Source organism: Eretmochelys imbricata, chromosome 7 (genome assembly GCF_965152235.1).
Source record: "Eretmochelys imbricata isolate rEreImb1 chromosome 7, rEreImb1.hap1, whole genome shotgun sequence".
NCBI classification, from domain to species: domain Eukaryota; kingdom Metazoa; phylum Chordata; order Testudines; family Cheloniidae; genus Eretmochelys; species Eretmochelys imbricata.
The window spans coordinates 49578478-49591732 of NC_135578.1; the positions used below are offsets into that span (position 1 = coordinate 49578478).

General features: G+C 45.3%; 1 protein-coding gene across 3 annotated transcripts in view; it reads right to left on the reverse strand.

Annotated features, from left to right (window-relative positions):
- Window positions 1-13255, reverse strand: part of RBM6 (RNA binding motif protein 6) — a 136616-nt gene that overhangs the window by 74419 nt on the left and 48942 nt on the right. For all 3 annotated transcript variants that reach the window (XM_077823078.1, XM_077823076.1, XM_077823079.1), the window contains exon 6: window positions 10827-10900. In XM_077823078.1, coding sequence (XP_077679204.1) covers window positions 10827-10900 — 74 coding nt within the window. The remainder of the gene's footprint in view (window positions 1-10826; window positions 10901-13255) is intronic.

Genomic DNA, 13255 nt, shown 5'->3' on the forward strand with positions numbered 1-13255 from the left:
AGAAATCTCTCCTTTTGCATACAAAGAACATCCTGAAGACAACACCCTTTCCAGAGATCAGATTCCTTGAGTCATGTGTCTAGAGCCCTGCCCTTCATTTAGAGTAAAATTTATTCGATGCCACGCTTGACGTCTGCGTACCTTTGAGAATCTGCTTCTGAAAGTGGCCTGCTCATCTTCTACAAGGCACTGAATGCACTCATCTAATTCAATTACCGATAAGAGAGACTTGGCCATAGAATCTGGTCGCTGTGAATGCAAACATTCAGCACTGACACCTATGAGGTGTCACACTGAAGCACTCAAACCAACATGCTACATTTTGTCTGTTATTTCATTGTAATTGGGCCTCATCTTTGAATCAATCACAGAATCATAGAATATAAGGGTTGGAAGGGACCTCAGGAGGTCATCTAGTCCAACCCCCTGCTCAAAAGCAGGACCCATCCCCAATTAAATCATCCCAGCCAGGGCTTTGTCAAGCCTGACCTTAAAAACTTCTAAGGAAGGAGATTCCACCATCTCCCTAGGCAACGCATTCCAGTGTTTCACCACCCTCCTAGGGAAAAAGTTTTTCCTAATATCCAACCTAAACCGCCCCCACTGCAACTTGAGACCATTACTCCTTCGCCTGTCCTCTTCCACCACTGAGAATAGTCTAGAACCATCCTCTCTGGAACCACCTCTCAGGTAGTTGAAAGCAGCTATCAAATCCCCCCTCATTCTTCTCTTCCGCAGACTAAACAATCCCAGTTCCCTCAGCCTCTCCTCAGAAGTCATGTGTTCCAGACCCCTAATCATTTTTGTTGCCCTTCGCTGGACTCTCTTCAATTTATCCACATCCTTCTTGTAGTGTGGGGCCCAAAACTGGACACAGTACTCCAGATGAGGCCTCACCAATGTCGAATAGAGGGGGACGATCACGTCCCTCGATCTGCTCGCTATGCCCCTACTTATACATCCCAAAATGCCATTGGCCTTCTTGGCAACAAGGGCACACTGCTGACTCATATCCAGCTTCTCGTCCACTGTCACCCCTAGGTCCTTTTTCGCAGAACTGCTGCCTAGCCATTCGGTCCCTAGTCTGTAGCTGTGCATTGGGTTCTTCTGTCCTAAGTGCAGGACCCTGCACTTATCCTTATTGAACCTCATCAGATTTCTTTTGGCCCAATCCTTTGGTCTAAAGCATTACCAAGCCGGGTGAGATCTGAACCAGAAACCATGAGAACATTGTACAATTATAGGGATAAAAGTTTGCACAATTCAGTGATCCCAATCAAGTTTATAGTACTTTCTTTCCACCTTCTGTAGGTGGAATTGAACAAAGTGAACCCAAACTTGATTGATATCTTGAGAACAAAACAGACAGGAACCAGTATATCAAGAAGTGAACCCAAATTCACACATCCATTTTAATGTCCCTATGACTCTTTGGAAGAGGAGCTAAATCCAGCCATAGCTTACATAAAATGACACATGACAGCTGCAAAGAGACAGCAGAGAAAATGATCCTGCCTTCCTCCATCCCAACTACTGTGTACAGGTTGAAGTTTCTTCAGTCATTAGACTCACCAGCCTTATCTTACTGTTCCACACAATCCAAGTGCCAATAGCTCAGGCGTTAGAGGAGGGAAAATATTAGCACCAAGGAAGCATAAAAACAAAAAATAAACAAACCTATGTTAAAATGCTACCCAAAGGTGAACATTCTTCTGAGCCTTGCCCTCAACATAGTGAGGTCTGGTATACAGGTAGATCCTTGAAGAGAGATAATCCAGAAGGATCTGGTAAGGTCATATCGCTCTAAAACTGGCTGGAAAGACACTACAATGCACTTGGTATTGTGCCCAATGGTGGGCTGGGGAGGATGACAAATACCACCTTTCTCACAATGTGCACACCACTGAGAACTGTTAATGGAAGATGGACTCTTGGTTGGGAAGGTGTATCTATCACCTCCAGACATCAAGCCATCATAACAGGAGAAATGGGTTCCATCTTCAGACATCTGTAGGGAATTTGAGCCAGGGTTCTGAAGTTCCCCTTATAGTGCCTCACCCTGCATGCTTCAAGAAATCTCAGTAACATTATTGTCTCACTACTTGTCATGGCTCATGGGGATCTCTTGCTGCTTTGGGGAGGACTTTAAAAGCACCTAAGGCAGTTAGGATCATGAGTTCCATTGTCTTTCAGTGGGACTTTGCCCAAAGGATTTAGGAGCTTTTCAAAAATCTCCCCTATTAACTACTCTACACATACACAAAGGAAATTGACTACTCTACTCCAAACATTAATACCCTACATGCTATCTTGTGTTCCCTCTAAGCTGTGTGGTCAGGCGGCTGCCCAGGAGTTATTCAAGTGCCACGCACATCCAGCAGCATGTGTTCAGGTCCTTCCCCCCCCGCTGCTTTGTGGCCACGTTGCTCCTGCCCTCTGCCTTGGAGTCCCTGGCCAGCTGCTCCCGGGACCCTCCTGCTGGCTGTGCAGAGTGCGGGGAGAGGGGGATGCTGATGTCCCTTCCCCCACCCCTGTACCTCATCTCCACAGAGCATGGGAGGGGGGACAGGGCTCAGGAGCAGGAAAGCTTCTGAGGTCTGAATGAGCCTTCAGAGCCATGAGTGAATGCCTTAAAGAGAGAGTGCATGGTCTCTCAGAGACTTCCCCAGCAGCCAGCACAAAGAGTCACACACACACAGTCTCTCACAGAGTCTTTCACACTCACCTCCCAATACATATTTGTATTATTGTTGTTGTTACTCCTTGGTAATTCCTGCAATGCACATATATTCTCGGTAATTTTATTCTTTCAAAGTGCTGTTATTTTAGTGTTTTGACTGGTCTATGCATTTCATAATTTTTATTTCTCTTTTACACTTAAATTTAATTCTTTGAGTAGTGAATTATAAAATGCCTAACCTGTCTTGGCTGGAATTATTATCCCTATGGTAACTTTTTAAAAATATATATTATATCTAGGTTTTTTGTTTCTACTGGTGGCACACATCTGCAAATACCTCAATGCACATAAAATTTATTCCGCATATGGATGGAAAAAATTAGAGGGAACATTGATGCTATCCCCCCTCTGCAGCACTTTGGTGCCAAGATGATAAGCACCTTAGATATACTTAAGACAAAATAAATAATATCTACATTTATGGTTCCTCACACTGAGTCTATCAACTTAGTAGAAGTGCCTTTGAACTTGCCTTAAGGCGGATCTCTGCCCTGACACGATGCTATTCCTTCACACAAAGGTCCTGCTTACACCCTGTAGGAGCAAGGGACCAGATGGCTACATAGACTGGGTAGTGTTTATATCTCCAAAGGTACACATAAGGCGCATCCTTCACAGTCTTAACGCAAGACAAAAATCTTAGCTACCAAGTGGCCTGAAGGAACAAGATGCCAAAGGCCGCATCACTTAGGAAGGGGCCTTGTATTATGACAATGGCTGAAACAGGGTTTTTCTTATTTTAACTTAGCCTCTGCAGTAAATCACATCCTACAGATGCTTACAGACCCATAAGAGATGCATGGAGGAGAGCTACCTGTGGTTTGCACTGCATGTAATATTCACTGGCAAAGGATTTCACATTGCTTCACTTTTCAACAATCCAGTCAATGAATATTGCACAGTATGGGGAGAGTCGAGTGCTGTTATTCAATGGGGGTGAACTGGAACGTTGCGAGCACTAGTGTGCAACCTCACTTCCACAGGCAGGCGCTACAGATGCACTCTAAAAAAGAGAGCTCTTATCCACTCCACCTGGCACTCAGTAAAGGCTTACATTATGTAACTGAGCGTCAGGCAAACATTATATTCCATGATGTTTGCCAGGAGAAAGACAAATGCTCCTCAAAAAAAGTGAGGGAGGAGACTGAGCAGAGCAGGTAGCTGCACAGCCCAACTGGTCGCAGCAGGTTAGTTTGGAACCAAGTTGGCTAATTTGGTTCCTTTGCTCCGTGAGCTAGTAGGGCAGAACACAGCTCCTCAGCAGGAGGATGCGCACCTCACCTGGCAGGCTGGTGGAGCAGCAACATTGATGGGCTCTTGTCCTTAGCTGGGGAAGGGTCAATGAACTGTACAGCCTTTGGAGGAGGGAGATCCCAGAAGACCTTCCATGCAATAAGGGAAGACCGCAAATGAAGATTCAGGGGAAGAGACAGAAAGGCTGAGATTGTGGGAGATGAGGGAAGGAAAAGACCCAGAGAAATGTTAAATACTAGAAGAATGAATCAGTTTCTCAGTTAGTCAAAAGCCGTACAATGTGATGAATTCCCCTTAGCATAAGGAAGATCACTCTGGCGCACAAACATTAAATCATCCCCCTATGCATAGATAAGCACACACTGCAGCCATGTCAGAATGCGAGAACGGATATATACATAGGCATCTATAAGATACCAGGAAGTACAACTCAACTAGCCAGCAAACAAGACTCAGGCTAATGACAGATCTATAACACTGCTGAACTAATCACTTCCCTTTCTCAGGCAATAAAACTCAAGTGACACAGTGATCTAAGGTGGCAGTTACCATGGCGAAACAAGCAGGGGTGAACAATCGGGTGACCCAGCAGCTCAAGACCCACTGAAAAGAGGCTGTGAGTCAGCTCATGACAAATGCGTGTAAGCAACTTTGAATCAAATACAACAAAAGAAATCAACGACGTTGCTGTTTTAGCTGAACATCCTCTCATCCGAACAACATACAGCCCACTAACGGTACCTTTTAACAGCCCACTGGGCTACAAAACATATTAGTTCACCATTCTGCCTGCTCCTCAACTTGGTAGGAAAGTTTATGGGAGGAATCACATCACAGGGATGAGACACCTTCCTCCCACTCTACAAATGAGAGCAAGCAGTACAGGAGACTCCAAAGGACACTGCCAGAAATCCTTATGGTTTAAACCAGGACATTTTGAATACAGAACACAACAGAGGGACATTTTCCCTTGCAACATGCAAAGCTGCAAAACACCCCCTGTGCTTAATACAATTAACAAGAAAAACAGGGTATGTTTAACGCAAACCAGAAAAGAACACGCTTCGTTTTTATCCCAGGACGCTGGTGCCAAGAGGAGTGTGTGACCTGAATGGGGCCTTCTCCTGCTCTCCTTGGGTGCGTGTGGGACATTGGAGTTTACACAGCATGCTGAGGACCTGTAACCTGGGCACGCTTACAAACATTACCACCACTACACACAACTGCAGGAGACAGTAACCTGGAAAGTGTTTCCTTTGCTGAGCAAGTGAAGGGCAGAATGCCTTGCACCCAGGAGAAATATTAATCCTAGAAAAGGTATATAGAGAAGTCTGTTCTCCAATTACATAGAGAACATTTCTTCAGGTTTCTAGACCAATCAGAGGCCCCCACAATTAATACCTCCTGCCAATGCTAGACAAAATTCATTTCCAGCATTCACTTCTATGCTGGATAACAGTTCCCTACATGGATTACAATGTGCTTCTTGTCATGCACACAACGTGCCCCCCAAGACCACCCCACAAGTGCTTACAGATATTTTCAGGCTGAAATTAAGCAGCAAATGCATTGGGGACAATTATAAAAGTCTTCCACACTCAACGTGCTTTGGGCTGAGCATCATAAGTTGTTATTGCAAAATGCCTTCAAGGCCTGTAAATCCTAACCCCTCTGCCTCAAAGGAGGTAAATGGCAGAAAGCAAAATAGCAATCCATTGCTCTTCCAACAGCCACATGGATTTTAACAAACAGCTGTGGTGAAGTAACTGCTGATCATTACTAGGCTCTACTCCGCAGATATATTAGTTTAATGAAAGGATAAAGGAAGAGGGACACACAAGAGCAGAAAAACTCTAGACGTTGATTCATCATTCTGATCTCACCAATGGGGGGTCTGCTTAGGTAAAGCTAAGGGCCTGCTGCTCCCCTCTGGTGCATGGCAAGAGGGGAAGGAGGCATGAGTGCATTAAGAAGAAGAAATGGGAACAGGTGTCACTGCAGTAGAAACTGGCAGCTCTTTGGTATGTGTCACCTACACGGACACATAGATCTCTGTGCAAAGTGAGAGCAAATCATGGAACAACCAATCTAGCATGTGCCCACAGAACTCCAGCATTATAGTAAGTCTGTCCAGGAAATTAACGCTAACCTCCCCTCCACAACTTCCAGACCCCTGTAAGGGAGCAGGAGCAAACAGCAGGCAAGGGTCAGCCACTGGCAGGAGGGCACACGAAATAACCATGCTGCCAACATTTCTTGGGGCAAGGGGCCTGGGAGAAGTTTAGTGTGGCAGGCATGATGAGTACTGTCAAAATCAGTCATTTGCCCCAATTTTCCATTAGTTCTCCTATCCACAAGTCTGACAAGTCACACACCTTGTCCCACACACATCACCATCAGCCCTATCTCACAGAGCGAAGAAAACATCCAAGTAGCAATAGATGCATCTTTTTGCTTCTCCCCTTCTATCCACTATAATGATGGAAGGGAGTGCAAGGAGAAAAACACTCTGCCCTCCTAACATGCAGTGGAAGGCTTGATTTCACTATTCACTGAACACAGTAGCTCCACTGTAGCTCAGATCCCTGCTTCATTTCCTCCCAGAAAAAGCTGATCATTTGGTGCCCAAGAACAAGTCCAGGGGGTTTTAAATGAAGCCAGCATTTATCCTGAAGATGAGAGAGCCCTGCCACGGAGTCACATTTCCTACAACGGACTGCAGCCCCTCAGATAGATCTAACTTAATACCAAGAAGCAGTGTCCTAGTAATTACTTCTTTCATGAGGCTGATCCTGAAGAAGCCAGAGCACTAATCCCACTGGGAGGAACACACCATTGTGCCTGGCAGGCAGCATTGAGTATGTACATGAAGAAGATGAAAGAAGATCGACCTTATATATACAAGGGACAATTCACCTTCCCTCAGGTTTTAAAGGATGGAAAAGTTTTTTGGAAGAAGCCACATAAATCAGCAGCATTAAAGACCAACACAGATAAGTCCTCTGAATATATCCTGCATCTCACCAAAGAAGGCCAAGATTGCCATGTGAACAGGGAAGAAATCTCCACCCTCAAAACGCAATGACGCAGACAACTGACAATGAAACCAACAAGAGCAACAGCTACCAACATCATTAAAACAGAGGCGGCCAAATGCAACCCAGGGAGTTCTGCAAAGCAGCTTGCAGCCAACCTTCTCTAACACAGAGGTGCAGGCCCCTGGAGTTCCAGTTTGCAGCCAGCAATTCTCCATCCTGACCTGAGCAAGCAGGCAGGAGGAGGGCGATTGCAATGTTTCCCATTTCATACATATTGGAGGTGACCTTTGAGCTACTGGCAAGTTGCCAATGCAGCCATGAACTGAGCTGAGTTTGGCTGCCCCTGGATTAAAGTGACCTCTTTGTGCCATTAACCCCTGAAATGTCGCCATGCTAATTAGAAATTGGGATGTTTTAATCCATTTAGCTACAGCTGTGAAAACTGTGGGGTGAGCAGTGGTATGAAAGGCATCCTTCCATCACAGAATCAGGACAGCACAGGAGAAGAGGGAAGTTTCTTCACCTCAATGCATTCAGTAGAAAACCTCCTTGGAAACCCAATACACACACCCATGCTACATTTACTGGACAAATAGCTGGACCTGGTAAATCTGTGATTTGGAATCTGGAAATACCACAATAAACCAAATGCTAGTTTGTATTAAGTGAAGGGAACAAGGAAAAGAGTTGCCAAATTTTATACCGTCAGTGTCAGCGTAAGTTTCCTGCCTCTATGAAAGACCTCACTCCTAGCACGGGAGATGGCTGTTTGGTAGTGGGGCTGTGGCACTCCGGGGGGAATAGCTCGGGGAAGTTATTAGTTCTTGGTCTAGCTATATTATTTGATTTGACTGGGGTAACCAACAGGTTTAGTTATTAGTATATTGTTAAAAGATTATCCAGGGCATCCAAGCCACTGCATAAGCACTCTTATTAGAGTTTGTACAAAATCAGATACATTCTCAACCTGGTGACATGACATTTTCTCCCTAACAACTCAGTCCTGGGCCCCACCCAGGAAGAGATTAAAATGGTGCAAGCTCCGTCTTGTGGGGACGGAGAGATGACATTCCCCCGTCCATCCATCATACAAATGAGCTCAATTTGGACTCAGAGCTCAAAGGACAGTTACCAGCCTCACAGCAGGTATCACTGATTAAAAAAAAGTTTAGGATTTTGTCCTAAATTAGAGGCCATTTTCCCTAATTCTGTCAAGCACCACATACTGGTCACCCAGGAGGGTGGGATGGGGGAGCCCTAGCTGACCCAAGTCTCACCAAAGTCAGTGGGAGCCTTTCCACTGATTTCAGTTGGGTTTCGATCAGGCTCATGCTGAGGAACACAACTTGCCACAAATTATCCACTAACGACTGTTGCAATGAACAGGACGCTGTCACGACTGGGAGGTTCTGACAGAACTGGCCTAAGAACAGACCTTGCAATGTTCCCATCGAGATGGTCATCTTCTAGACATTCTCCACACACGCTGCCAACAGGATGATCAGAAGACATCATTACACAAGGGGCCTAGGAGGTGCCTCCACCAGGATGCACGTGGCGGGATGGATAGACTACCCAGGTGACTGCTGGCGCCCTATCATAGTGGGGATGAGACGTGTGTCTGGGGTCTTGGAACATTTCCTCTGTGCTGCCAGCACTGCAGAGTGCAAGCAAGTATTGGAGGGGGGAAGGGAAGAATAGATATGCCATGCCAAGGGGCAGCCTGCGCATTTCCCCAATTGGACCCTCTCAGGTGTGTGTAGGGTAACTTCCCCGGATTCCTACATGAAACCTATGTGGGGTAGGAATACTCCCTAGGTGCCTACAGGTGCCCCATCGCAAAGTGAGGGATGGGAACCTTACCGGGCCTTACCTCTCCTATTTGAACAAAAACAGACACCTGCTCCAGCATCTGTGGATGTTCCAACAGGAAAGTGGTCAAGCTTGACAAAGCCCTGGCTGGGATGATTTAGCTGGGGATCGGTCCTGCTTTGAGCAGGGGGTTGGACTAGATGACCTCCTGAGGTCCCTTCCAACCCTGATATTCTATGATTCTACCCAGATGGAGAGGAGCTTCCCAGGTGCCCAGGGCTGTCCCATCAGTGGACCCTGGCCACTGCAGGTAAGACGAGCTGAGAAGAGGAGAGCTGGGTGCATACAGTGGTGGTTTAGTTACTGTGCTGTTCACACCAAGTTATGTACAGGTTTTCCCATGATAGTGCGTTTTACATGGAAACCATCATGGTGGCAGTCAAAGCATGGGTGGCAACACGGAAGGGAAGTCAGATTTTAGCCTCACCCACTGTGAGAGATTCCATTAAAATGGTACAAATTCCAGAGCTCCCCTGCAAGCATCTTTTTTGCCAGGTGACCTCATCGGGGACACCAGCAATACTGGCATCACATCAGCCTGTGCACATTCCCACTGGCGTTAAAAATCAGAAGCCATAGGAGCATTTCTACAAACATTTTAGCACCAAGTTTTTAGAACAGGAACATGCTCAGACTTTGCACTGCTATTGTAACTGTAGATATACACACACACGTGCCACATCTAACAGGTGGGCTGTATGCACATTCATACAATTCTAAAACTGTGACTCAGTTTTTAAGTTGTGTGGTTCTCCTCTGGCAGAGGAAGCCAGTCTTTAGGCAAGGAAGCCAATGGTATTCCAAAGTATGAATGGGTTAGATCACTACAGCAATTTTTGCTCACATGCAAAACTGAAAAGGAGGTGGGAAGCCATTCTCCCCCGACCAGGGGCTAAGTGAGAGGGATCTAGTAGAGGGCAGCACTGAACTGCGATCAGGTAGTTGTCTCCCAGGTGATCAGTCAGTTCCCTGAAATTTCCAAGGAATGGGTGATAACAGTAGATTTCAGTTCTTCTTGTCTTCTGTGATTTACAGCTTTTGAGGGTCAGATACTTGCATGGTGCCCAACAGCAACAGACTCAAACAATCAGATCTAAATTACTGCTACAGTTGGGAGCTTATTCCGTGAGAGAAAGGCTAAGAATTTTTTTAAATTTAGAGTTCAGAAACATCTAGGGTGACTAGACGTCCTAATATAATCAGGACCACCCCAATATTATGGGCTGTGTCTTATATGGGCAACTATACCCCACCCCTCTGATCTCTGAAAAATGTCCTGATTTTTCACACTTGCTATCTGGTTACCCTAGAAATGTTCAGATTTACCAGGTACAACTGTGCATAGGCCACCCTTGCAAATGCAACTCCAACTTGCCAAAGGACAACATGAATACAAAGAGAGACACATATATGAGGAATCCCCCCCACCCAGATGAGCCACATGGAAAAGTAGCAGGCAAGTAGCATTTGAACTCATCAGCGCTGCATACCCGAGGCCTCGCCCATAGCGACGCGTGTTTGTGTCTAACTCAAACCCTGTGTACAGGGGACAGATACAATTACTGTGCACAGACAGGGCAGTGAGGAGTTTCACACTAGCAGAGCTCTTTCCAACTGTGAGTATAAACCCACAAAGGCAACAACCTGTACTGGGAATCTTTTTCATCTCCAAGCCTTTAAATCTAGCCAATCTGCAGGTGTGCTCAAGTTGAAACGGCAGAACATTCAGAGCCTCTTGGCTCTTTCACAGAGGCATTGCAAAGCCTTTTGTAAGTTTCTGGGAACACTAACATTTGAGCGGCAGTGTCGTGTAAAAACAAGAGCCGATCTTCTTTTGAACCATTTCAAAAATCACTGACTCTCCACCCGCCCCCAGCAAAACAATATTCTTCTAGCAGCATTCGACCGAAGTGTAAAGCAACCTGATTGGCTTCCATGCATCCGATGGCCTCTTCCAAGAGTGAAAACTCCACGCAGACATAGCCATAGTCGTAACCTGGGGACAGCATTTAAATACAGACGGGAGTCGTGTTAGTGCCTTGTAATACAGAAGAGCCACATTTAAACACCCAATTTCCCCTTCCCTCAATCACAAACCCTCCTACCACCACCCCAACCTCTCTGCAAAATAAAACACAGAAAATCAGTGGCTGACACTCGGGTGCTGTTTAGGTCCGTGGAGTTGAGCTCAAGTTTTGGTTAGACACAAAGATGCTCTAAGAAACTCTCATTTCCCCTTCTGAAACAAGACAAGTGTGAGACCCCCTCCTTAAAACAGGTAATAGTGTGAACAATGCGCATTTTTAAAGAAGACAGACAAGACACTGAGTCAGGTTTATAATAACTAGGAGGCGCAGGCTGCTCTGAAACAAACATTGATTAATCCACAACAATAACTTTAGTGCAAACCTGGCCAGCATGTATTCTGTTTTTCTGAGTGACTAGTATTGTAATCCTCAGGATGCTTCCAGGAAAGAGCTAAAGTGCATCCTTGGCCTACATTAACTTTTGCTCTTTAACAACTGCTTTTTGAGTCTCAAAGTCCTTTGCACTATGAGCAAAGGCACAGAAGCAGGGCTGAAAATTCCAACCTTTTCTCACTGTGGCTTTTAAGCTAAGCCAGTGCATTTCCTAGGCATGTTTTGTACATTTCACAAAGGGAGGTGGGGGTGATTCAAAGTAAAAACACATCTTCATAGCACAAGAAATATAAAATGCCATTACTCCTTTTCTCTTTTCTGAAAAAGCCCTTGGTCAGGCGTGAGGGATTTTATTTTGTAGTCCAACTGTCTGTGCAGTAATGCAGATGTTTCATAAAAAGGGTAGGGTTAATGTTACTTGGTACAGAATTAAGGCAATTTCTATAACATTTCACCCATCCCTCTCCCCAAACATTTCTTTCTGATGGATACCCTTGACCTGGAAGAAGTGCTTTGATCCCCTCTTCCTCCCATACTTTGTGGTTGACTGATCAGTAGGTCTGTGGAGAAAGCCCGTCTTTAGGCACTGTCTTGGTTGAGTGCTCCAGTTCCCACCCTCCCAAGAGCATCCTGCAGTGACTTTACCTCCAAAACAGCTACGATTCAAAAGGTCTCATTAAAACCATGAGTGATTAAGAGGAGAACATGCTGAACTAAAACAAAGGAAATGAACTGCATGTCGCATATAGTCTGAAATTCTGCAAAAGCCAATGCACTTCCGCACCGTTCATTTCAGTACAGGCATGGTATTCCTTACCCTCACATCTCAAGTGCTTACCCACTCCTCGGCTTTCCCAGTCCTTTCCTGGCCTGTGATAGGGCAGTGTGCCAGAAACCCAGTATCTGGCATGGAGGGTCTCAGGTCATCCTCTCCCTTTGTCACCCTGGGCTCCCTCAGTTATACCTTTCAGATGACTTGGATACAGTACATTCCCTGCAAAGGTATTTATGTCCGTGTCCTTTTTCCTGGGAGATGCCAGTCTCTTAGGAAATGTCCAGAGTGCATTAGCCAAATCCATTCAGACTTATATTTGCTGCACTGGACATTTTTGGTTCCTGTATTTCTTGTATCACATTTGCAACATCAAAAGTTCTTTTGAAGTCGAAGCCACACAGTACAGTTGTCTCCTGACTCAACTTCACATCTTACTACCCAAATTTCACACTCACACACTCTGCACCTTGTTCTAGCCCAGCAACGCCGGGTTTGCATGTTTATTGTTCCAAGTATCAACCTGAATCCAGCTCCCTTTCTGCCTTGCATGTGAGCTTCAAAGAATAGGGCCTTGTATAGTCATATAATTCTCTTCCAAATCTCAGTTCTATTCTGTCAGTAATTAATATTTACTAGAGATTACAATCATCCATCATACTGTGCAAATGCAATTCAGATAAAAATTGCAGTTTGGGATTTAACTCGGTGAATGAAATCTAGGCTGGCACAGCACAAAAGCAGAATGGAACCAGTATCGTACACAATATATAGCAAGCACCTGGAATTGCAGACATAAGATCAGGCACTAGAAGAGACACCCAAGGTGAGAGGAGGAACAGAAAACAAATTAAGCTAGATGTTCCTGGAGTATCAATTCTGTTCTGCAATGCCCCAGTTGCATCAGGGCACCTTGCAGGGGAAAAAGTTCTTTGCTCCTAAGAAGAGGCAGGGCTCTGAAAAGGAGAGTCACTAAGAAGAAGCATTGCTGCCCCTCACTGGGAAACTACTTTGCATTCAGAGCAGACTCTGGTTTAATTGTTCACTGCATAGCGTTGTGGCTTACGTGATACATTTTTTATCGTGTTCAAATCCAGAACCCCACAATCACACACACACACACCTCTTTCAAAAAGGGCTGCAAGAATGGCATTTGCAA